The 24307-nt window shown below is 41.8% G+C and overlaps 1 protein-coding gene across 2 annotated transcripts; it reads right to left on the bottom strand.

Moving 5' to 3' along the window:
• Positions 1 to 42: 42 nt before the first annotated feature.
• On the bottom strand, positions 43 to 24307 carry mnat1 (MNAT1 component of CDK activating kinase). 2 transcript variants are annotated; one of them, XM_060924567.1, is made up of 8 exons: positions 24113 to 24307; positions 18871 to 19023; positions 17802 to 17875; positions 17544 to 17647; positions 17326 to 17466; positions 16951 to 17082; positions 10996 to 11117; positions 43 to 302 (listed from the first exon to the last, which is right to left on the bottom strand). In XM_060924567.1, exons 1-8 carry the CDS (start codon positions 24199 to 24201, stop codon positions 185 to 187), a joined length of 933 nt encoding a protein of 310 aa, XP_060780550.1. In that variant the 5' UTR covers positions 24202 to 24307; the 3' UTR covers positions 43 to 184. The 2 variants fall into 2 exon arrangements, with proteins under 2 accessions (XP_060780550.1, XP_060780551.1); XM_060924568.1 differs by lacking the exon at positions 18871 to 19023.

Below are 24307 nucleotides of genomic sequence, written 5' to 3' on the forward strand. Positions count from 1 at the left end.
TCTCAGAAAATGTTTAGAAAAATATCTGTACATGTTCAAAACTAAATGCACAACAATGTTTATTCTGCAGTGAACAAAAATATTACAGGCAGAAAGCCAGAGTTTCTCTCTGTCCCGGGTTAACAGTGAAAAATATTGGTGTTTAACTGTATGAGATATCACACACACACACACACACACACGGTTATGTGCAGGGGAAGAGACTGCTGAAGGCGTCCTGCACAGCTCGGTGACACGCCAGGACTGATGTATAGCCGCCCGCTAAATCCTGCTGAGTCGCCGCTCTTACATGATTCAGATAACTGAGGAGAGAGAGACAGAGAGCGAGAGAGAGACAGACAGACAGGGAGAGAGAGAGAGAGACGAATGAATCATTACACTCAGGAATAAGCGTTCTATTAACAAGCATAACATTTATTACAACCCTTCATAACACGACTGCAGTGATGTGCTGGCCAAACTGTAACCATGGTTACAGACTTACTGCACTGAGAGAGAGGAAAAAAAAAACCCACAGAGACAGAGATATCACAACTTCTCCACTTTTTTATGCACTAATTCAATAAATCACACAACAGGTGGATAAAACACTGTGTGTTTATTGTTTGAAACAAAGAATGGGTCACTGCTTGGAGAAGGTTAGCGCACATACGCACTTGCCTTCAATACTCAATCCCTTGTTTACACAAACACTCCATCAGGAGCAGTGTGGGGAGATTTAAACCCCTCCACGCTACACACACACACACACACACACACACACACACACACACAGTGACAGGCTATTCTGTTGATAGGCTATAATAAGTTTTTTTTTTGTGTGTGTGTGTGTGTGTGTGTGTGTGTGTGTATGTGTAAGTGCTCAGAGATGTGCAGTGAGGCTCTCGCTCTCTTACACACACACACACACACACACACACACACACACCCTCATGAGGATGTCTCAACTCATTTCCACAAACACGTTAACATCATCGTGTGAAAATAAAGTGACAGTTGTTTAGTTTTTACAACGAGGCATTTGACATTTTCAGCATTTTATCTTCTGCAGTATACAGTTTTTGGGGGAATAAAACTCAGATGACATTGCTGGACTGTTCGATGGTAATTTAAAGGAAAAGAAAGCCCATGGTCAAAATACAGTTATGAAGATAGTTTATATCATAATCTAACGATTCATGTGAATAATTGAAAATAAGGAGCTCATGCAACTAAGATACAGTGGTGCTTGAAAGTTTGTGAACCCTTTAGAATTTTCTACATTTCTGCATAAATATGACCTAAAACATCATCAGATTTTCACACAAGTCCTAAAAGTAGATAAAGAGAACCCAGTTAAACAAATGAGACAAAAATATTATACTTGGTCATTTATTTATTGAGGAAAATGATCCAATATTACATATCTGTGAGTGGCAAAAGTATGTGAACCTCTAGGATTAGCAGTTAATTTGAAGGTGAAATTAGAGTCAGGTATTTTCAATCAATGGGATGACAATCAGGTGTGAGTGGGCACCCTGTTTTATTTAAAGAACAGGGATCTATCAAAGTCTGATCTTCACAACACATGTTTGTGGAAGTGTATCATGCCACGAACAAAGGAGATTTCTGAGGACCTCAGAAAAAGCGTTGTTGATGCTCATCAGGCTGGAAAAGGTTACAAAACCATCTCTAAAGAGTTTGGACTCCACCAATCCACAGTCAGACAGATTGTGTACAAATGGAGGAAATTCAAGACCATTGTTACCCTCCCCAGGAGTGGTCGACCAACAAAGATCACTCCAAGAGCAAGGCGTGTAATAGTTGGCGAGGTCACAAAGGACCCCAGGGGAACTTCTAAGCAACTGAAGGCCTCTCTCACATTGGCTAATGTTAATGTTCATGAGTCCACCATCAGGAGAACACTGAACAACAATGGTGTGCATGGCAGGGTTGCAAGGAGAAAGCCACTGCTCTCCAAAAAGAACATTGCTGCTCATCTGCAGTTTGCTAAAGATCACATGGACAAGCCAGAAGACTATTGGTAAAATGTTTTGGGAACGGATGAGACCAAAATAGAACTTTTTGGTTTAAATGATAAGCGTTATGTTTGGAGAAAGAAAAACACTGCATTCCAGCATAAGAACCTTATCCCATCTGTGAAACATGGTGGTGGTAGTATCATGGTTTGGGCCTGTTTTGCTGCATCTGGGCCAGGACGGCTTGCCATCATTGATGGAACAATGAATTCTGAATTATACCAGCGAATTCTAAAGGAAAATGTCAGGACATCTGTCCATGAACTGAATCTCAAGAGAAGGTGAGTCATGCAGCAAGACAACGACCCTAAGCACACAAGTCGTTCTACCAAAGAATGGTTAAAGAAGAATAAAGTTAATGTTTTGGAATGGCCAAGTCAAAGTCCTGACCTTAATCCAATGGAAATGTTGTGGAAGGACCTGAAGTGAGCAGTTCATGTGAGGAAACCCACCAACATCCCAGAGTTGAAGCTGTTCTGTACGGAGGAACGGGCTAAAATTCCTCCAAGCCGGTGTGCAGGACTGATCAACAGTTACCGCAAACGTTTAGTTGCAGTTATTGCTGCACAAGGGGGTCACACCAGATACTGAAAGCAAAGGGTCACATACTTTTGCCACTCACAGATATGTAATATTGGATCATTTTCCTCAATAAATAAATGACCAAGTATAATATTTTTGTCTCATTTGTTTAACTGGGTTCTCTTTATCTACTTTTAGGACTTGTGTGAAAATCTGATGATGTTTTAGGTCATATTTATGCAGAAATATAGAAAATTCTAAAGGGTTCACAAACTTTCAAGCACCACTGTATCCATCTCCAAAAGTTCGTTTCTATGCAGAATGGATGATTTCATGGAGGCCGCCATTGAAAATATTTTAACGAATTAGAAAAATCCCCCCAATTGTTTCCGGCAGTGCTCTGATGTCATTTGAGTGCAAGACACGGAAGCTCCGCATAGCGAGTAAGACTTGAAGCTGGCTGGAGATTATTTCATTAAAAGTTTACATGAAAAAAAATGAAATTCCATTTCTTTAACAAAAAAGTGGAGGGGGAAAGATAATACTGATGTTGCTGATAAACAGCGAGGGAAGAGTGAACAGCTGATCATCTCCTTTGTGACTGAATGCAGGGAGGTAACTTTTCATATTTATATCCCTGGTACAAGTGGTGCTGCCATGACGTCTCATTCTGCGGACTGTAACCTCGCTAGACAACCTACAAACAGATCTGCATACAATCTGACTGACCGAAATCTGTTGAAGAGGCAAGTGCATGAGTTTTTACACGTTCCTGGCAGCATAAGCATTCATTAGCACGCTTAGCATGCTCTCGATTCATTCATGAAAAGCTTCAAGACGTCACCAGGCTAGCCTACCGTAATTACCGTGGTAGACAATCCAACCCCCACGGCAACACAGAAAGAGGGTAAACAAAACACTGAGGATAGGATCGTGTTTGTTTGCCCTCTTTCTGCGTTGCCGCAGGGGTTGGATTGTCTACCACGGTAATTACGGTAGGCTAGCCTGGTGACGTCTTGATGAAGTTTTCTTATGAATGAGTCGAGAGCGTAGCGGTAGGAAGCTGAGGGTGGATACAGGATAGACTACTATACAGGATTTATGTTAACACTGCAGCCACCCGCTACAAAGGATGCAACAATGGCAGAAGTGAAAAATCTCACCTGCATCAATTCCCAAAGGACAAAAAGGTAAGAAGGTAATGGATAAATGCCATTTGCCGCACAGGGACAGACCTCTTACGGGCTGACGGATCCTTCAGGTGCAAAAATGGCACATTCGTAGCTCATGTGCTCGGAACATTTTGAAGAAAATTGTTTCACTCAAACAACTCGGATGCACTGGCTTTAGGAATACTGTACATGCCAGAACTGAATCCAGATGCGGTTCCTACAATCTTCGGCCAAAAAGCGGACAAGACAAACGAAACAACACGGTCAGTAGTCCGCAAAAGAGAAGTTCAAAGGGTAAGAAAACACTTCTTATGGTTTCCCTAAGTTTTTATTAAGCGTGACGTGTTATTTTGAGTTTCTTTGGGTATAAATGTAACAACTGCTAATGCAGCAAAGCAGCTTGATGTTTGTTGGGTGTCTTGCTTTGATTCAGTGTTTGTCAAAAAAGCCTCGGTAATGACGAACTAAAACAACTCTATAAATATTGTTCACTTGTGTGGAACTAATTGATATAGTAATGCTTGTTTATCACGATCATTATTCTTGTCATTGTCCGAAATACTCGAGGAAATCAGTGAAGAAATGTCGCTGTGGTCCATTTTATTGAATACAGCCATGTACTGTAAGTGACGTCACACTTTAAGGAAACCGTTTGGAAAGCAGCTCGGGTGTTTCCGGAAACATTTCCGCCTTTTTCCGTACAAGTGTGGTGATAACGCATAGTTTCAGTCTCGTTTCATAGATAAAGAGTTCGGGTTTGTCCGTAAGTCAGGGTTGCATCTCATTAATACACTATTTCAGATGTATAGTGGGGGGGAGGGGGGAATTGTCACCTTATGGCCCTTTTCCACTACCCTTTTTCAGCTCGCTTCAGCTCACTTCAACCCAACACGGCTCGCGTTTCGACTACCTCAGAGCAGCACGACTCAGCTCGCTTCAGCCTGACTCAGCACCCAAAACTCGTACGGTTTTGGAGTAGGGCTGAAGTGAGCCCAACCGAGCTGAGTGAGGCTAGGGGCGTGAGCAGACACTCCCCTGTGCACTGATTGGTGAGGAGGAGTGTCCTCATATGCCCACACACGCCCCGCGAGCACGCTGGGATCTGTAAACCCGGAAGAAGAAGAATTACGACATGAGGCGAGGTGCATAATCTATACGCGCTTGCCAGTATCTGTTGGCGTTGTCGGTGACAACAAGCCACAGCACCAAGACCAGCAACACTAACGACTCCATGTCCTCCATATTTATTGTTTACTATCCGGGTCGTGAGACTGCCGCTTAAAAGGTCACTGATGTCACTGTTTGCGCCGCTTAACGACATCACGTGACGTCCACCCACTTTCGCTAACTCCACCCAATGTGTCCACCCACTTCCAGCCAGCACGGTTCAGCGCGGTTGTAGTCGAAATGTAACCCCAACAGCCCCGCTCAGCTCGACTCAGCCCAACTCAGCACCGCACGGCTCAGCCCGACTCAGCCGCGTTGGTAGTGGAAAAGCACCATTAGTAGCCCTTTGGCTTTGCCCCTTCAGTACTGAAGTATACACTCAGCCTTGCGCCCAAATGACGTCACGCATCGCCCTTCCAACAGGCAACATGGCAGCCTCCTGGTGGCATTAGAGCAGCGATACAAAAACACTCACAACTTTCTTATAAATGGTCAAAAATGCATCAGGGATGAGAATTTTCCGCTGATTGGCGGATTTCCGACTTTTTCAGACCAAAATAATCGTTTTTGAGATCGATGTAAATCCGTTGAGAATTTTTTTTTTTTTTTTTGGGGGGGGGGGGGTGTTTAATTAACGATCTGTGGTCACCTTATAACGCAGACATCCCAAGTCTCCCGGAAGTTCTGGGAGTCTCCTGCATATTGATAGAAGCGAGCAAGAGCGTGTGCGCAACATTAAGGTCTGCATCATGCATCTTAGAATGTGCACGCGCGAGGGAGACTGTGTGCAGTGTTGCCAGATACTGCTGACGTTTTCCAGCCCAAAATATGTTCAAAACCCGCCAAAATGCACTTAAAACCACCCAATCTGGCAACACTGCCTGTGTGCCTGTTCATGTAGCGCATGCCAGACAAAGAGCATCTTGATTGGGTTACTCAGCAAAATAAGCCAATCAGCTTTCAGTGTGGGCGGGCTTTTATCTCTTTTCTCGAGGACCGGAGTTTTCAGTTGTATTGAGTCAGTGTGGCCTACAGGATCAGCATGGCAGAGAGAGAGCGCGCCCCAAAAAATATATATCAATTACACGTCATATATAAGTGTGTATCTTTTATAAATGGGGTTAGCTTATCTAATGTAGCATGTTGGGGAGAATCATAGCATCATATCTATATTTCTGATGAAATTTTAAGTATGATAGCATGTATAACTCTCCGACTTATTGCTCATTTCATGGGGGGAATTGCTGGCATGTGCCGCGCGGGAGCGTCTGCCCACATTTTTTTAGGCCGAGATGAACTTATAGTTTTTGATTTAAAAAAAATTTCCAATATGTAATGCCCATTGTACATGCCTGTTCTTTAACTCAAAATCACCATCTCGATCTTCAGATTGACCGTATGGTATCTGTATTACATCACACAACATCCTGTCCAGATAAAACCTCGTTAGTACACACAGCAGTTGAAAGGGAAGTGATGAGTGATGTTGAATGTTGCCTGCTTAATATGCAAGACCTCCTGCTACCATGAGAACATCAGAAGAAAGCTTAAGAGAATTATATGACGGAACTTTTTTCTGGTTTGCACTTCATTGTAAAGGATTAGAGTATTCAAAGACATGAATAGCTAAAATGCAGAAATATAATACTGTAGAGCTCGTTTATATTAAAAGGTGCATTGATTTTTTTGAAATCATCAAATGTGAATTGATTAAAAACAAGTCTCTTGTACCATATTAATCATTTTCACCTGGGAGTCCACCAAGAAGGGGAATTTAGTCTCATCTCACACTGTAAAAAAAAGAATAGTTGAGAATACTTGAAATTTCAAGGCAACAGTCTGCATTAAGAATTTTATGTTTTGCCAACGATGTGCCCATGATAATCCAAACTATGATAAAACTGTTATCTTTATTAAGAATTCTTAATTAAGTCAATTTTCAATTCCTCATTCTGCCAACATAGATTTCTCTTTTTGCTGCTCAGTGGCATTCACAGTAGTACAAAAAGGCAATTGAGGTTATCAGACTTTTGGGGGGGGCTTTTTTCACCTTTATTTGGATAGGACAGTGTAGAGACAGGAAATGAGCGGGAGAGAGGGACGGGGAGGGATCGGGAAATGACCTCGGGTCGGAATCGAACCCGGGTCCCCGGGTTTATGGTATGGTGCCTTATCCACCTGAGCCACGACGCCATACCCATGATGTGGGTTTTAAAAACTTTATTTCAATATTGAAGTTTTGTAATTGTGTAGAACAGTGAAAAAAGGCATGTATAGTTTAATGATAAGTTGTCGTGGCTCAGGTGGATAAGGCGCCATACCATAAATCCGGGGACCTGGGTTCGGTTCTGACCCGAGGTCATTTCCTGATCCCTCCCCGTCTCTCCCGCTCATTTCCTGTCTCTACGCTGTCCTATCCAAATAGAGGTGAAAAAAGCCCCAAAAAAATCTAAAAAAAAAAAAGTCTGATAACCTCAATTGCCTTTTTGCACTACTGTGAATGCCACTGTTCAGCAAAAAGAGAAATCTATGTTGGCAGAATGAGGAATTGAAAATTGACTTAATTAAGAATTCTTAATAAAGATAACAGTTTTATCATAGTTTGGATTATCATGGGCACATCGTTGGCAAAACATAAAATTCTTAATGCAGACTGTTGCCTTGAAATTTCAAGTATTCTCAACTATTTTTTTTTACAGTGCATCTCATTATCTCTAGCCGCTTTATCCTTCTACAGGGTCGCAGGCGAGCTGGATCCTATCCCAGCTGACTACGGGCGAAAGGCGGGGTTCACCCTGGACAAGTCGCCAGGTCATCACAGGGCTGACACATAGACACAGACAACCATTCACACTCACATTCACACCTACGCTCAATTTAGAGTCACCAGTTAACCTAACCTGCATGTCTTTGGACTGTGGGGGAAACCGGAGCACCCGGAGGAAACCCACGCGGACACGGGGAGAACATGCAAACTCCGCACAGAAAGGCCCTCGCCGGCCCCGGGGCTCGAACCCGGACCTTCTTGCTGTGAGGCGACAGTGCTAACCACTACACCACCGTGCCGCCAAATAAATTGCAAATTTTTGCTGATAAAATTAATGGTTTTGGGGTAAAAAAAAAAAAAAAAATAGCCAAAAATCATTAGCCCCCCGGGCCCCGCCCCAGTTTTTTCAGACTTTTAAAATATTTTCATTCTCATCCCTGCATGCATGAAACTTTTCTTATGGCCTCTCAATATTACAAGCTACCAACCCGTGCATGTATTTACTTTGCATTTTCTATTCCTTTAAAGCTCCACAGGTAGTGCAGGGGCGTGTCCTGCAGGGGGAGACACACTCCGCCAGCGCGCGCACAGCCTCTCGGTCTGATTCAGTGTCTGATTAAGCGTCACCGAGTAATTCTTCATTGATGACGTTTCTGACTTGTCTCGATTTAATCATCTTTACTCCCTGATAAACGATCTTCCTGATCTTAAAACCGACAGTAATCACATCTACAACTCATTTATTTTCATGTAATCAGTCATTCCAGAAGGAGGAGTGTTGACTCTGGGCCATCTCCCTCCATTCAGCGTCAGAGCTGCTGTAATTACGCAAGAACACATGTTTATCTTCTACATTTATTTTACAAAAATCAGAATTTTTTTCCACAGTGGAGCATTAATATTCGGAAACGTTTAAATATTCAACTTTGTGTTATTACAAAGCACATTACTTTCGGAAATCTGACAGCTTTAATTCTACAGGCATCACACACACACACACACACACGAATGACAGAAACTATTTGCAAGTCAAACACTGCTTTTAGCTCATCTGCATATCCAAATTTACAATCAGACTGAGATTAGCACAGACACGACTCTCAACACCAGAGTACAGAAACAGACCCCGACACTCCGGAACCTTCTGAAGAACCGATGCAGTGTTTGTTAAGCAGTCCTGGATTCCCACAGTCACTGAATTCAGTAGTGTGTGTACACATTGGGTTCCAGCACATGGAGAGGATTAGATTTACTCCTTTTATTTTAGGTCAGTGAAGACAGCAGGAGTTTAATCCAAGATTCAGACTGAGATTCGTCACTGGAGTCTGAACGAGAACAAAAGATGTGGATTTTTAAAAATCTTTTTCAGTGATTCAGTCGTTTGTGTGCGAATGACTTTGTGATGGAGGGATTTCTGACTTTATAGCTCTGGCCCAGTGTGAACGCCTCACTGTTCACTGAGCAGCAGCGTCAGCTTTGGATTCGGGGGAAAATAGAACAGCTAGAAATGATTTTGAGCAGGTTATGGATAAAATTTCCCAAATAAAAAGTCAAACACTGAAGCGACTCATTAGTGCCACTGATCTCGAGTTTACTGGGCGTCGAACTGATAACAGACTGTGACGAAGTAAACACACCATGGGTTCATTAATAAACCAAATGATGTGTTTATCAGCTTAGGCACTGAAACTACATTTATTTATAACACACTGCTCACACACACAGTACATAGGTGTGTGTGTGTGTGTGTGTGTGTGGTAGACAGGCAGGATTTATGGCGTCAGAGTCTCGGTGGGAAGAAAGAAGGAAAAACAGTGGAGGAGAGAAAGACAACAATGTGTGTTGTCTCTCTCTCTCTCTCTCTCACACACACGCGCGCGACATGCTGTCGATCATACTGCATATATGAGACTGGGTGAGAGAGAGAGAGAGAGAGAGAGAGAAATATTCCACTTTCTAATTCTGAAATCTATATTTTTCTGTTTGTATTTCTCGAGTCTCCATTTTCTTTTCTCCTCCTCATCCCTGGACCTAAAACAGGAAGTTGTTCATCTTCCACATCAGCTGAGACAGGAAGTCAGAAAGTCAGGCTTTTGACCAGGTTAGTCAGAGAGAGAGAAAAGGAAGGAAAACCCAAAGTATTCTGAGCGTGATGCTCATGGATGTTTCTGAGCTTCATAATACACTGCAAAACCACACACACACACACACACACACACACACACACACACACACACACACACACACACACACACAACCCCACACAGCTGTCTTTAATAAAGCGCCCTGCCCAACCTTTATTTATAGAGGTATTGAACCAAGTGTGTGTGTGTGTGTGTCAGTGAGAGAGTCCCAAAACACACTCAAGTCCAACATAAATCACCACCGAGTCTGCTGTCAAACTGACCAACACACACACTGTCAGCTCAATCCCTAACCAAGACAAACAGCACTTCGAAAATATCCTGTGTGTGTGTGTGTGTGTGTGTGTGTGTGTGTGTGTGTGTGTAAAAAAACTCCATGGGGTCACACACACACAGTTCAAAAGAGTCGATCCATACATGAAAAGAATGAGAAAGAAAAGAGAAGAGGATCCACCCTGTTTGCTCTCCGCACCACATCAGAGGGGCTGAAGAGGGCACGGCCGTGTGTGTGTGTGCGCGCCCGTACACATGCACATATGTCTGGTCATGACCAAACTGTAAGCTGAACTGAAGCATGAAACTGCAAATGTGACAGAACTGTCAGTACACATCCTGTGTGCCCAGAGTGCATCATGGGAAATGTGGTCTATTTGTTTGATGAAGAACCAATCATTTATCTCTGTCTGTCTCACTTGCAACAGCGCGAGAGAGAGAGAGAGAGAGAGAGAGAGAGAGAGAAACTGTAATGGTGGCTCCGACTTCAGTTGGTCTTATCCATGTCCTTATTCTCTCATTTAATCTACAGCAGTTTATTACACTGTAATAATCATGTAATTACACTCTGTTCCAGGTTCATTACCACCACTGTCCTGACTCAAGTTATTTATAATTCATTCATTCAGATTCGGAATCAAATCAGGGTGAGATCTGGTCACTGATGATTCATCACAGGCCGATTCGGGACGGAAATCAAATCACGTCGATATCTGAGATTTCATAATTCACCGATTCAGAATCAAATCTTGCTGAAATTTGAGAATCTGTAATGATTCAGCACCCAAACCAATTCGCAGCTAATTCTGAGACGTGATCATCAGAATCAAATGAAAATCATAGTGAGGTCAAAGGGTTACACCGTTATTGACACCGCTGTTTATATTCATGATGATGTGGATGATTGGGATCAGGATTGGGATCGTACTCACCCCAGTCTGGCCAGCTGCTCCAGGTCCGGCACCGCAGGGCCGTAGGTTTGGATCTGGAGAGGGTGATACCGATACAAAACCTCCTCCATATGAGCAACTGGAGCCAGAGACACCGTCTGACCCTGACACACACACAGTGAGGACAGAATTAGTTTTGAAGTATATTTGTTTTAAAAATGTTATGTGCGACCCTGTAGAACAAGGACAAAGCGGCTACAGATAATGAGATGAGATGTTACTTTGTACAATCACAGCGATGATCCCGGACTGAAAGACAGCGAGAATGGGAGAGAAAGACAGACAGACAGACAGACAGAAATAAAGAATGAGACAGGGACAGAGAGAGAGTGCATTCCTGAACAAGGGCACCTTGAAAGCATTACCACACACACTATATCTACACGTGTGTGTGTATACACACACACACACACACACACACACACACACACACACACACAGTGTATGTGTGTATATATATGATATAAAAATGTCTGTCTGCCTGTTATATGCCTAAGGCGACAGACACCCCACACACACACACACACTATTCTAAGATATTGTAAAGGAGCCCAGACCCGTGTTCACTCTGGAGTAGGCGAGGCTCCCTAGCAGGCAGTAGTTGTGCACTTGATAGTCATTTCAATAGAGGGTGTAATGTAAACCTGTATTTTTGACTCTGTGTGCGCGTGTGTGTCCTAACTTTATGGTAATGTGGTTTACTTTGAGCGAAACAGTGTTAGTCACTTATAAAGTCATCAGCTTTGACGTTAACAAAGGTTACACACACACACACACACACACACACACACACCATCTAAAAATGTATATCTGCTTCTAACATCCCAGTGCAGCAGTTCAACATCAACAGTCTACCTGAACAAGCCTGTGTGTGTGTGTGTGTGTGTGTGTGTGTGTGTGTGTGTGTGTGTGTGTGTGTGTGTGTGTGTTATACTGCAGTATTTTTAAATGGCAGCTGATTCCTTCATTCTGTGAAATTGTCTTTTGAACAGTCAGTAATGTTCTGTCGAGAAGGCCCCGTCCCCACACTAGTTCCTTGTCCGCAGAAAGTATCAACTCTGGGGCAGAAGGTACACTCCACTCTGCTTCCAGAAATCTCTTGAATTTTTCACAAGGTGTGGGACACACACACACACACACACACACACACACACACACACAGTAAATCTGACCATGCAAATCCTCAGGCTGCGTGAAGGTCAACTAATTTAAATGCTCTATAAGACATTCATGCATAAACACCATACACACACACATACAGACACATAATTAGCTTAACTGTACAATACTCATTTCACACACACACACACACACACACACACACACACACACACACACACACACACACACACTCTAAAAAATGACACCATGTCTGAACTTAAACAATTGAGGTAACAATTTGCATCGGTCTTTTTAAGTATTCCCAACAAAGCAATTATTCAGTTCTGCTGACTCTTTTTTTAAAGTATGCTAAACTTAATTTCAGTTGACTTCTAAAAGCTTAGGTAGGTTGCACAAACTTAATTTTCCAAGTGCCAACTCAATTTGTTAACAAATTACTTAACAAATTTGAAAAATCTTAACAAATTGAGTTGGCACTTGGAAAATTAAGTTTGTGCAACCTACCTAAGCTTTTAGAAGTCAACTGAAATTAAGTTTAGCATACTTTAAAAAAAGAGTCAGCGGAACTGAATAATTGCTTTGTTGGGAATACTTAAAAAGACCGATGCAAATTGTTACCTCAATTGTTTAAGTTCAGACATGGTGTCATTTTTTAGAGTGCACCCATATTCACAGGTGTACAAATTAATGTTCACTTGTTTCTGCAGATCAAACAAAAAAAGGTCCATGACAAACACAGAAGCACAAACGAGCGTGTGTGTGTGAAAATAAACCTCACAATGAGCTCAAGATTTGTGGTCAGCAATTGCATTCAATAAACACAACACAGATGACTGCATTGTGTGTGTGTGTGTGTGTGTGTGTGTGTGTGTGTGTGTGTGTGTGTGTGTGTGTGTGTGTGTGAGAGAGCAAGAAAGAAAACCAGCAGAACAAGTCTTAGGGATACCCAAACCCTTCCTGTGTGTGTGTGTGATTAAGATGTAATCGGTGAGCTTTTATGATTTCAGTGAAAGAGTAAAACGGAAAAGTACTGCTGTAAATTATTAACATCATTAAGCTTCAAACTTCACATTCTAACTTATAAAACCTTTTAAGATTGTCCAACTAAAACTTTCAGATTCTACAACATTCTACATTTAAGTTCTAGAACAAGCACTCTCAAATTTTAACTTCACTAACACTGGAGATGATTAGTTTACCTGCGGATTAAGATTCTACCTTAAATTATGATGTTTAGAAACGCTGGAACTTTTTAAAATGAAAATTCCAGAAACATCTAACATTTTAAAGTTCCTAAAACATTCTAGTAGTTCTGACCTTTTTGTAGTCGCAGGAACATCCTTAAAACCTCAAGTATATAGAAGTGTTTTTCAGAACGAGGTCACTCAAATGTTAAAGCTCCACAAAACTCTCAGTCCTGAGACTTGAGAAGATTCTACCCTTTATTCTCGGATGTGAAAGCTTGTACCTATAATTCCACACTAATCCAGACTAAAGAGCTTCATCAAAATTATGAAACATTCTAAAATTGTCGGATTATGAAAGACTGCACCAGATTCTAGAAGGTCGAATTTCCTACTAATGTGCAGGTTCACAAGAATCTAACGATTGAGGCTTAAAAATATTGGGTCTTTTTTCTGATAAAGTTTAAACTAAAGGTGGTTCTAATGGACATGTTCTTAAAACATTAAGTACACAGAACATTCAAACTTAATTTAAAAAAAATTCTAACCTCCATTCTAAGTCCTGAAAGCTTATATGTTTAACCTGATTCTAAATCCAGATTTAATAAATATTAAGATACTGTGGAAAAGACAAACTTAATAAAAATTCTCAAACAAATTTATAAAAAGCCTCCTAATAACTTCCTACTAATTAACTATTTAAATTTTCAAAATAAAAATAAATTGGATTCTAACTTTATACATAGCAATTATAGATAATTTTAACTGAAGTAATGAATGTTCTAAAATATTTAAACTAAAATCTTCAGGTTGTATTTCAGTGTTGTTCAACAAAAAGTTCTAACAAAAGGTTATTTCTCAAGGATTAAAATTCTAATTAAAACAAATATTCTAGAACTTAAGATAATTTTACAAGATTCTAACTTTCTTGAGATTCTAACCATTAAAGGAACAGTCCACTGTACTTCCATAATGAAATATGCTCTTATCTGAATTGAGACGAGCTGCTCCGTACCTCTCCGAGCTTTGCGCGACCTCCCAGTCAGTCAGACGCAGTCAGACGCGCTGTCACTCCTGTTAGCAATGTAGCTAGGCTCAGTATGGCCAATGGTATTTTTTGGGGCTGTAGTTAGATGCGACCAAACTCTTCCACGTTTTTCCTGTTTACATAGGTTTATATGACCAGTGATATGAAACAAGTTCAGTTACACAAATTGAAACGTAGCGATTTTCTATGCTATGGAAAGTCCGCACTATAATGACAGGCGTACTAACACCTTCTGCGCGCTTCGGCAGCGCATTGATACCTTCACTCCTCTTCGGGCACGGCCAGGCGGGCGAATGCCCTGGTCCGTCTGCCCTGTCTAAAAAAATGGTACAACTCGAGCCCCATGGTAAAATTTGGACTTTGTCATTTTTCCGCATGAGGCCCATGGTAAAACCACACTTCCAGGAGGGGCTGCCGTCTGCCTCCCAAGCCGGCCGAGAGCGCTCCTCGTCGGGCACGGCCAGGCGGGCGAATGCCCTGGTCCGTCCGCCCTGTCTAAAAAAAATGGTACAACTCTGAGTGAAGGTATCAATGCGCTGTCGAAGCACGCAGAAGGTGTTAGTACGCCTGTCATTATAGTGCGGACTTTCCATAGCATAGAAAATCGCTACGTTTCAATTTGTGTAACTGAACTTGTTTCATATCACTGCTCATATAAACCTATGTAAACAGGAAAAACGCAGAAGAGTTTGGTCGCATCTAACTACAGCCCCAAAAAATACCATTGGCCATACTGAGCCTAGCTACATTGCTAACAGGAGTGACAGCGCGTCTGACTGACTGGGAGGTCGCGCAAAGCTCGGAGAGGTACGGAGCAGCTCGTCTCAATTCAGATAAGAGCATATTTCATTATGGAAGTACGGTGGACTGTTCCTTTAAGTTCTTGAAACACGGAACTTTACTATGGCTCCAGAATACAGATTTAGACACAAAGATACTAAGGAAGAATCAAACTTCATTAAAATTGTAAAATATTAAAATGGAACATTTGGATTATTTACAATTGTAACTTTAACAAGATTCTAAAAGATGTAGCTTTACTAATGTTCAATAAATTACAATGACTTTGGAAGTAACTTAATATAAAGACACTATAGCTTTAAGTGTGGCTTCAATAGAAATGTTTAAAATCTTAAAGTTGTTTGAATTAAGCTAAAACACTTCTCTGTCAAGTTCTTACTAAATCTTTCTCTGTAAAGTTCTAACTATAACTGTTCTATGTAAAGTCCATCCATCCATCCATCCATCCATCCATCCATCCATCCATCCATCCATCCATTATCTGTAAGCACTTATCCTGTGCAGGGTCGCGGGTGAGCTGGAGCCTATCCCAGCTGATGATGGGCGAGAGGCGACTCACTGGACTGCGGGGGAAACCGGAGCACCCGGAGGAATCCCACGCAGACACAGGGAGAACATGCAAACTCCGCACAGAAAGGATCCCATCGGCCACTGGGCTCGAACCCAGAACCTTCTTGCTGTGAGGTGACAGTGCGAACCAGTACACCACCGTGCCGCCTGTTCTCTGCAAAGTTCTAACTAAATTTTTTCTGTAAAGTTATAATTCTGTTATGGAAAACTAACTACAAAAGTCATTTAAGATTTTAACTGAAATAATATTCGAGAACTTTAAGGAGATTAAATATGATTTGAACTTCATTCTTGCACTTTTTCCCAGAATGTTATCAGTATAAGTTCTTGAGCAAGTGTACTCAAGTAAAAATCTTGGCGGTCCACTTACCAAATGTCCACAGATGACACATTAACAGCTTCCACACGTCCCAGGAAGTACAAGATAACACTGATGGACAAACATACTGAATGATTTCATCTCGTTTTCCGCCTGGTCGGCGTCACTGACTCAGACGCTTTTCGACTTCAGAATCAGAGTTTGCCTGTGTTTGCTCCAGACCCGGGCAGTCTGGCTGAAGCCTCTGTTCCTCGTTCTTTCTCCGTCATCGTTTTAATCCTCCTTCTGTTTGTATTCCGATATGATGATTTTACCAGGTTTATTCTTGTGGTTTGTACCGCCATGTTCTGTGGGTAGTTTTGTTTAACATTTGCACGCTTGGTCTTGTAAAGTCGCCTGACGTTGCCACTCTTCATAATACAATCACAAGTTAAGCACATCAGTGTTGCGCTTCTCGCAGGGAGAACAGCAGCGTGTTTTTAATATTACATTCTTCTTGGGGGGGAGGGGGGACGGTTTTCACTTTCACACTCTGGCTTTGTTTTTCGTGGTGCTGAGCAATTTTACACGATGAACGTGATATTAGCCTGCTATTGCCGAGTAGCAAAATGTCTTTGAACTCGCACAACCGGATTGTGAAAAGAGGGTTTTTTGTACTTGGTCTGAAATAAAATGTCTTTATGTCCGGTCAGGGAGTACCACGGTCCTACAGCATTCTAACCAGAATATTTTAGTTAAAATATTAACGTCTTATAATCATGAAATGTTGTGATCTTACAGCACTGTAATAAGTTTTTAAATGGTACTGTATACGGTTTTCCCCATTAATAGCTGAGTCCCAGGAAAGGGCTTTGTGTGTGTGTGTGTGTGTGTGTGTGTGTACACATACTCACCATCGGTATGCCTGTAGAGAAGATGGCAGCAGGTTTGACGTTTTGTTTCTGTTTCTCGATCTGATTCTCCAGCTGAGCCGCTCGCTCTTTATGCTGAGCCAAGAGGAGAGAAGCAGGCAAATGGGAGCTCTCCTACACACACACACACACACACACACACACACACACACACACACACACACCATATTGTAAAGCTCAGACATAAATAAAACAGCTCATAATGGTCTATATTCACACATTTTGAGATTAAAATATTGAGAGGTGGGGTATAAGAGGGCGTGGCCTCAGGAAATGACAGGAAGTCCCATTAGATGTAAAAACAGTGAGTGAGTGTGACATCACTGCAGCTGTGTGTGTGTGTGTGTGTGTGTGTACCAGCTCATCGAGCAGGGCCTGTTTATTTTTCCTCTTGGTGTATAAGTGCCTCTGCTCTTCCTGCAGGTTCTCCAGCCTCTTCAGCTCCAGCTCCTGCTGCTCCATTAACAGGAGCTCCTCCAGCTCCTCCTGCTCCCTTGTCTGGGACAGAAAGAGCACTTTAAAATCACCGTAAAATGTGAAGGTTTGGAGTCTTTGACACACACGCACGCACGCACCAGTTTGGCCTTGTTTCTATGGATGATGTCTTTGTTGTCTCTCTGGTACTGCTCCATCATCTGCTTGGTGTTCTCTACATCCAAGTTATTCGTCAGGTTAAACACTGGATGGGCACACACACACAACTTACTGCACAAATATTGAGATATACACTACATCATTACGCCATAAACCCACCATCCTGACCTCATGGTGACATCATAACTCACTCTTTCATTAAAATCAAAGGGTTAAATAAAATAATTTCATCCTCTCACCGATTTCCTCCACCTGCTCCAGATAGTCATTGTACTCTCTCAGACTGGCGAAGTCCACATCACGCTTATTATATCTGTGTGTGAGAGAGAGAGATGAGGAGAGAGAGAGGGGGGTTATGTTATCAATAAAACACTTTGAGGTGTGCTGTTACAGGAAAATAATCAACCACAGGGTGGTGTGCTGCAGCCGCTCATGAATCAGTTATTGTTCCATGCCCTCAAGAGTTTTATTCTTTTTAGATTAGATTAGATTCACTTTATTCATCCCACATCGGGGAAATTCACGTGTTACAGTAGCAAGAAAATGTCAAACAGATAACAAATAAAACTGAAATAAAAATTAGACAAACGAAGGATTAAATACAGAGGGCTATTTGCATTATCTACCGTGAAAAGGTATAGAAAAAAACTGCCTTATTGAGAGGCTCGGAAAAATTGCACACTACAGGTAGACTCTGTATATATATACACACACACACATATACATAAATAATATTTATATACACACACACAACCCCAACAATTTGCCAACAATTCAGGGTTTTTTTATTTATAAAAGAACACCACATCTGTTTATCCATTTATAACTACATTTAATGTCCAAGAAACAAGTGGTCACTGACATTACAGCAGCGATAAACAGTTGTTCCCTCACCAGCGTCTCTTTCTTTCTCTCTCTCGAAGTTAATAAGACAAAAAAAAAAACGCAGCTTGTTCCATCGTGTTACTGAGAAACTGTAGAAAAGTGTAAACTCCTCTGTCCTGAAGACATCAGAAACCTGACCGTTCTAGCTTCACCTCTGACTGTGACACAGCGCTCACACTGGAGACTCCTTACAGGGACGTTACAGACATAAACAAGTCACAGTGAGTCGTTACTATAGAAACCATAATATATCAGAGCGAGTGCATGGATATAAACCTGCACTACTGTCACAGCTGCTGTTATAGAGAACTAATCAACACCTGACGACCAATCAGAGTCCAGAACTCAGCAGCGCCGTGGTGTTACTGTAGTGTATAAAGCATGTTATGAGATATAGAACATCCCCCACACACACACACTCACACTTTGAGCACTTTCTTGCGGATCTCCACCTCTTTGTCCACAGCAGGATCTTCGAAGAGCTGCAGGCGGTAGTTACTCTTCCTGAGCGGAGTGTCACACTGAACACAGTTACCTGAACCTCGCACAAACAACATCTCCACACAGTTCTCACAACTACACACACACACACACACACACACACAATTTAACATACACTATGCATGTTAGATGTACTGTATCATATAAACATTGCCAGTCTCTCATTTCTTCCACTTGTGTGTGTGTGTGTGTGTGTGTGTGTGTGTGCGCATGCGTGCATGTCAGTATGATGCATTGAGAGGTTATTGTGGTCTTACTCAGCAAATACAACTCGCTCCATCGAACTCCGTCTCTCTCTCACACACACAGAGTAAACACATACACATTATAGTATATAATTAACAGATTGTCTGGGCTTCAAATGTATTTTTCTGGGTTTAATTAAGTTACAGGATAATTAAATGACAGTTTTGGCCGTGTTGTTATTTAACTTTGTAACTCATTAGTCATCAGCGTAACTTCAATAAATAACGCAGTGTGTGTAGCGAGATGTGAGACAATTATTTATTTACTCTGCAAGATCGTGTGTGTGTGTGTGTGTGTGTGTGTGTGTGTGAGAGAGAGAGAGAGTTGGCTCATATCCACATGCACATCAACACACTGTAATAACAAATGCCCTGTGTGTGTGTGTGTGTGTGTGTGTGTCTCAGTCAGCACTCCTGCATGCTTCTCTCATTCAGCAGAAAAATAAAAAATAAAAAAATAACACACTCTGTCCTCTCTCAGGACAAAGAGGACGAGGAGGACACAGAGGACAAAACTGGCTCCATCCTGAATCAAACCTCACCCCTACACCCTGCTCATATGCGCTGAGGTCCAAAAGGTTTAAAGAACTAACTTTAAACACTCGAACGGTTTTATGTTAGGCATTTTATTTCCATTCACAGTCCCCTCCAAAAGTATTGGAACAGCAAGGCCAATTCTTTAGTTTTTACTCTACACTGAAACCATTTAGGTTCGAGATCAAAAGATGAAGGCGTTTTCCTTCCCTTCAGTCTCATCTTCAGGAGGTGAAATGCTGCTCGGTTGGGTGAAGTTCTGCTGATTGAAACTTCCCACGTTCCCAGCCCCTGGTGAAGTCCTGTGTTGTGTTGCAGTGTGTTTTGAGTCGTTGTTTTGCTGCATGATGAAGTTTCTCCCAGTTAGACTGGATGTATTTCTCTGTAAATTGACAGACGGAAGAAGGTGTGACTCTCCCTCCACCATGGTTGACCCATGAGCTCCTACGTTCCTTATCATGAGCAGATCCTGAATTTTTCCACACGTTTCCATCACTTTGGTAGAGGTTATTCTTGGTTCCAGAACTTTTGTGTCTCATTTCTGTATTTCTTTGTGAATTCCAATCTGGCTTTCTGTCGATGAGTGGTTTGTATCTGATAACTGTGGTTTCTACATTTCTGCTCTTTAAGTCTTCTTCGAGTGGTGGATTGTGATACCTTCACTCCTGACCTGTGGAGGTTGTTGTTGTTGAGATTGATTGATTGATTGCTTTATTCCGAACAGTAAAGATATAAAAACAAAGAAAAATAAAAATAAAAAATGCAATCATCAAAACATCGTCATAAACAAACAGAATAGCATAGCCACAAGGCAGTAACATAATAATGTTCGGAAAGGATTAGGAAGAAGTAAATAACTTGCCAAATCCTAACCCTCTATACCACCGCTAATCAAACGTCACTTTCCACCATAATAAACTATATATACACAATTCCAAAAAAGTTGGGACAAAGTACAAATTGTAAATAAAAACGGAATGCAATGATGTGGAAGTTTCAAAATTCCATATTTTATTCAGAATAGAACATAGATGACATATCAAATGTTTAAACTGAGAAAATGTATCATTTAAAGAGAAAAATTAGGTGATTTTAAATTTCATGACAACAACACATCTCAAAAAAGTTGGGACAAGGCCATGTTTCCCACTGTGAGACATCCCCTTTTCTCTTTACAACAGTCTGTAAACGTCTGGGGACTGAGGAGACAAGTTGCTCAAGTTTAGGGATAGGAATGTTAACCCATTCTTGTCTAATGTAGGATTCTAGTTGCTCAACTGTCTTAGGTCTTTTTTGTCGTATCTTCCGTTTTATGATGCGCCAAATGTTTTCTATGGGTGAAAGATCTGGACTGCAGGCTGGCCAGTTCAGTACCCGGACCCTTCTTCTACGCAGCCATGATGCTGTAATTGATGCAGTATGTGGTTTGGCATTGTCATGTTGGAAAATGCAAGGTCTTCCCTGAAAGAGACGTCGTCTGGATGGGAGCATATGTTGCTCTAGAACCTGGATATACCTTTCAGCATTGATGGTGTCTTTCCAGATGTGTAAGCTGCCCATGCCACACGCACTAATGCAACCCCATACCATCAGAGATGCAGGCTTCTGAACTGAGCGCTGATAACAACTCGGGTCGTCCTTCTCCTCTTTAGTCCGAATGACACGGCGTCCCTGATTTCCGTAAAGAACTTCAAATTTTGACTCGTCTGACCACAGAACAGTTTTCCACTTTGCCACAGTCCATTTTAAATGAGCCTTGGCCCAGAGAAGACGTCTGCGCTTCTGGATCATGTTTAGATACGGCTTCTTCTTTGAACTATAGAGTTTTAGCTGGCAACAGTGGATGGCACGGTGAATTGTGTTCACAGATAATGTTCTCTGGAAATATTCCTGAGCCCATTTTGTGATTTCCAATACAGAAGCATGCCTGTATGTGATGCAGTGCCGTCTAAGGGCCCGAAGATCACGGGCACCCAGTATGGTTTTCCGGCCTTGACCGTTACGCACAGAGATTCTTCCAGATTCTCTGAATCTTTTGATGATATTATGCACTGTAGATGATGATATGTTCAAACTCTTTGCAATTTTACACTGTCGAACTCCTTTCTGATATTGCTCCACTATTTGTCGGCGCAGAATTAGGGGGATTGGTGATCCTCTTCCCATCTTTACTTCTGAGAGCCGCTGCCACTCCAAGATGCTCTTTTTATACCCAGTCATGTTAATGACCTATTGCCAATTGACCTAATGAGTTGCAATTTGGTCCTCCAGCTGTTCCTTTTTTGTACCTTTAACTTTTCCAGCCTCTTATTGCCCCTGTCCCAACTTTTTTGAGATGTGTTGCTGTCATGAAATTTCAAATGAGCCAATATTTGGCATGAAATTTCAAAATGTCTCACATTCGACATTTGATATGTTGTCTATGTTCTATTGTGAATACAATATCAGTTTTTGAGATTTGTAAATTATTGCATTCTGTTTTTATTTATAATTTGTACTTTGTCCCAACTTTTTAGGAATCGGGGTTGCACAAAAGAAAACAAAATCAACAAAAAAAGAAAACATACCAACATACCAAGACATACCAACATGGTACAATATCAACCAAATCAAATCATATATACAGATACTTATGTTATGCATATATTGTACAGTATACTGACTGGATGGTTTTACAGTTTTCTTCTCTGCTCTCATAATATTAGTCATCACCTGCTGCTCTTTTGCTCAGCCGACCTGTTCACTGTCCGGACATTAATCCACCACTGGTTTCTTTCTTTTTTCAAACTGCTGTATTAACTGTATCCAGTGCTTGTGCAGTGGCTCAGATGAATTTCCCTCTTTTTTCAGATTCAAAATGTCTTGCTCTTCTCCCAGAGACAGCGCTCTGGTTTTCTCTGGTTGTTAAAAGGGTCTATCGTTTTGAACAAATGCAATCTTCATTACATTACAGGCATTTAGCAGATGCTCTTATCCAGAGCGACATACAACATACTCAGAGCAGCCTGGGGAGCAGTTGGGGGTTCGGTGCCTTGCTCAAGGGCACTTCAGCCATTCCTGCTGGGCCAGGGAATCAAACAAAGCTGCTTCTCTAACCATTAGGCCGTGGCTACACAGATGAAACCACAGCAGACATTCAGAGCTATAAATTGTTTAATCAATCAATCTAACAGGACACACCTGGGCAACAAGAAACACCGGTCAGTCCCATGTTCCAGGATTTTTGATCACATGTAAAATGACTGAGTTCAAACAAAAGGTGCCATGTTCGAAGGTGTTGAGCACATCAAGGCAAGACGTAAATATCTCATCTCATCTCATTATCTGTAGCCGCTTTATCCTGTTCTACAGGGTCGCAGGCGAGCTGGAGCCTATCCCAGCTGACTACGGGCGAAAGGCGGGGTACACCCTGGACAAGTCGCCAGGTCATCACAGGGCTGACACATAGACACAGACAACCATTCACACTCACATTCACACCTACGCTCAATTTAGAGTCACCAGTTAACCTAACCTGCATGTCTTTGGACTGTGGGGGAAACCGGAGCACCCGGAGGAAACCCACGCGGACACGGGGAGAACATGCAAACTCCACACAGAAAGGCCCTCGCCGGCCCCGGGGCTCGAACCCGGACCTTCTTGCTGTGAGGCGACAGCGCTAACCACTACACCACCGTGCCGCCCAAACGTAAATATCAGGAAATGAAATTCTGAGGTCTTCAAAAGAATTGGCCTTGCTGTTCCTGTACTGTGTGTGTGTGTGTGTGTGTGTAGATCCTCCCACGGTCAGCACTCCTGCACGTTCATCTCATTCAGCAGAACACACTCGTCTCCTCTCAAGCCACAAGGACACAGAGGACGAAACATCCTGAATCACATCATGCCTTTACACCTGTCCTTATTTTCCCCACATTTGAAAATGAAACGCATTTCACATGTTAATCTCGAAGGAAAGAAATCTCACTCAGAATAAAAACAACACCTAAAACTGTCACTCTCACTGAAAAAGTAATATTTAATTAACGCTGCACTAAAATCAGAAACCTCCATGAAGACCACATTAAAGAATGAAAATTAAATAAATGAATGGCATAAAATATTTAAAAATCAGCATATAGATTAATATCACAATCATTGGATATTTTATCACCTTCACACTGCTCACTCTATACTACAGGTGCACCTGAAGGGCTGCAAAAATATTGGCACCCCATGCCCTGTCCATCATTGAGCAGATATTATTATTATTATTATTACTACAGCACTGCTGCAGGTCATACAGGAGTTTCTCCTCAGAATATAACCTGTCTGTAAATGTGTATAAATACAGAAATAATCAGGAGAGAGTCTGTTTACTGTGTCCCACTGCAGCTGCTCATACTCACAGTGTGTGTCCGCAAACATTCACCATCAGCTTCAGAGACGGGTTTCTGTATTTTGTTGTCTTACATCTCGGGCAGCTCTGGTCGTCCATCTTTTATTTATTTATGATTGTTTTTGGGTTTTTTTATATTTACTTCTGAACCCTAGAGAAGAACTGGATGTCAGCGTATGTCACTGTCTCTCAGAGGCGGGACAGA

The sequence above is a fragment of the Neoarius graeffei genome, chromosome 7 (genome assembly GCF_027579695.1).
Source record: "Neoarius graeffei isolate fNeoGra1 chromosome 7, fNeoGra1.pri, whole genome shotgun sequence".
NCBI classification, from domain to species: Eukaryota; Metazoa; Chordata; class Actinopteri; order Siluriformes; family Ariidae; genus Neoarius; species Neoarius graeffei.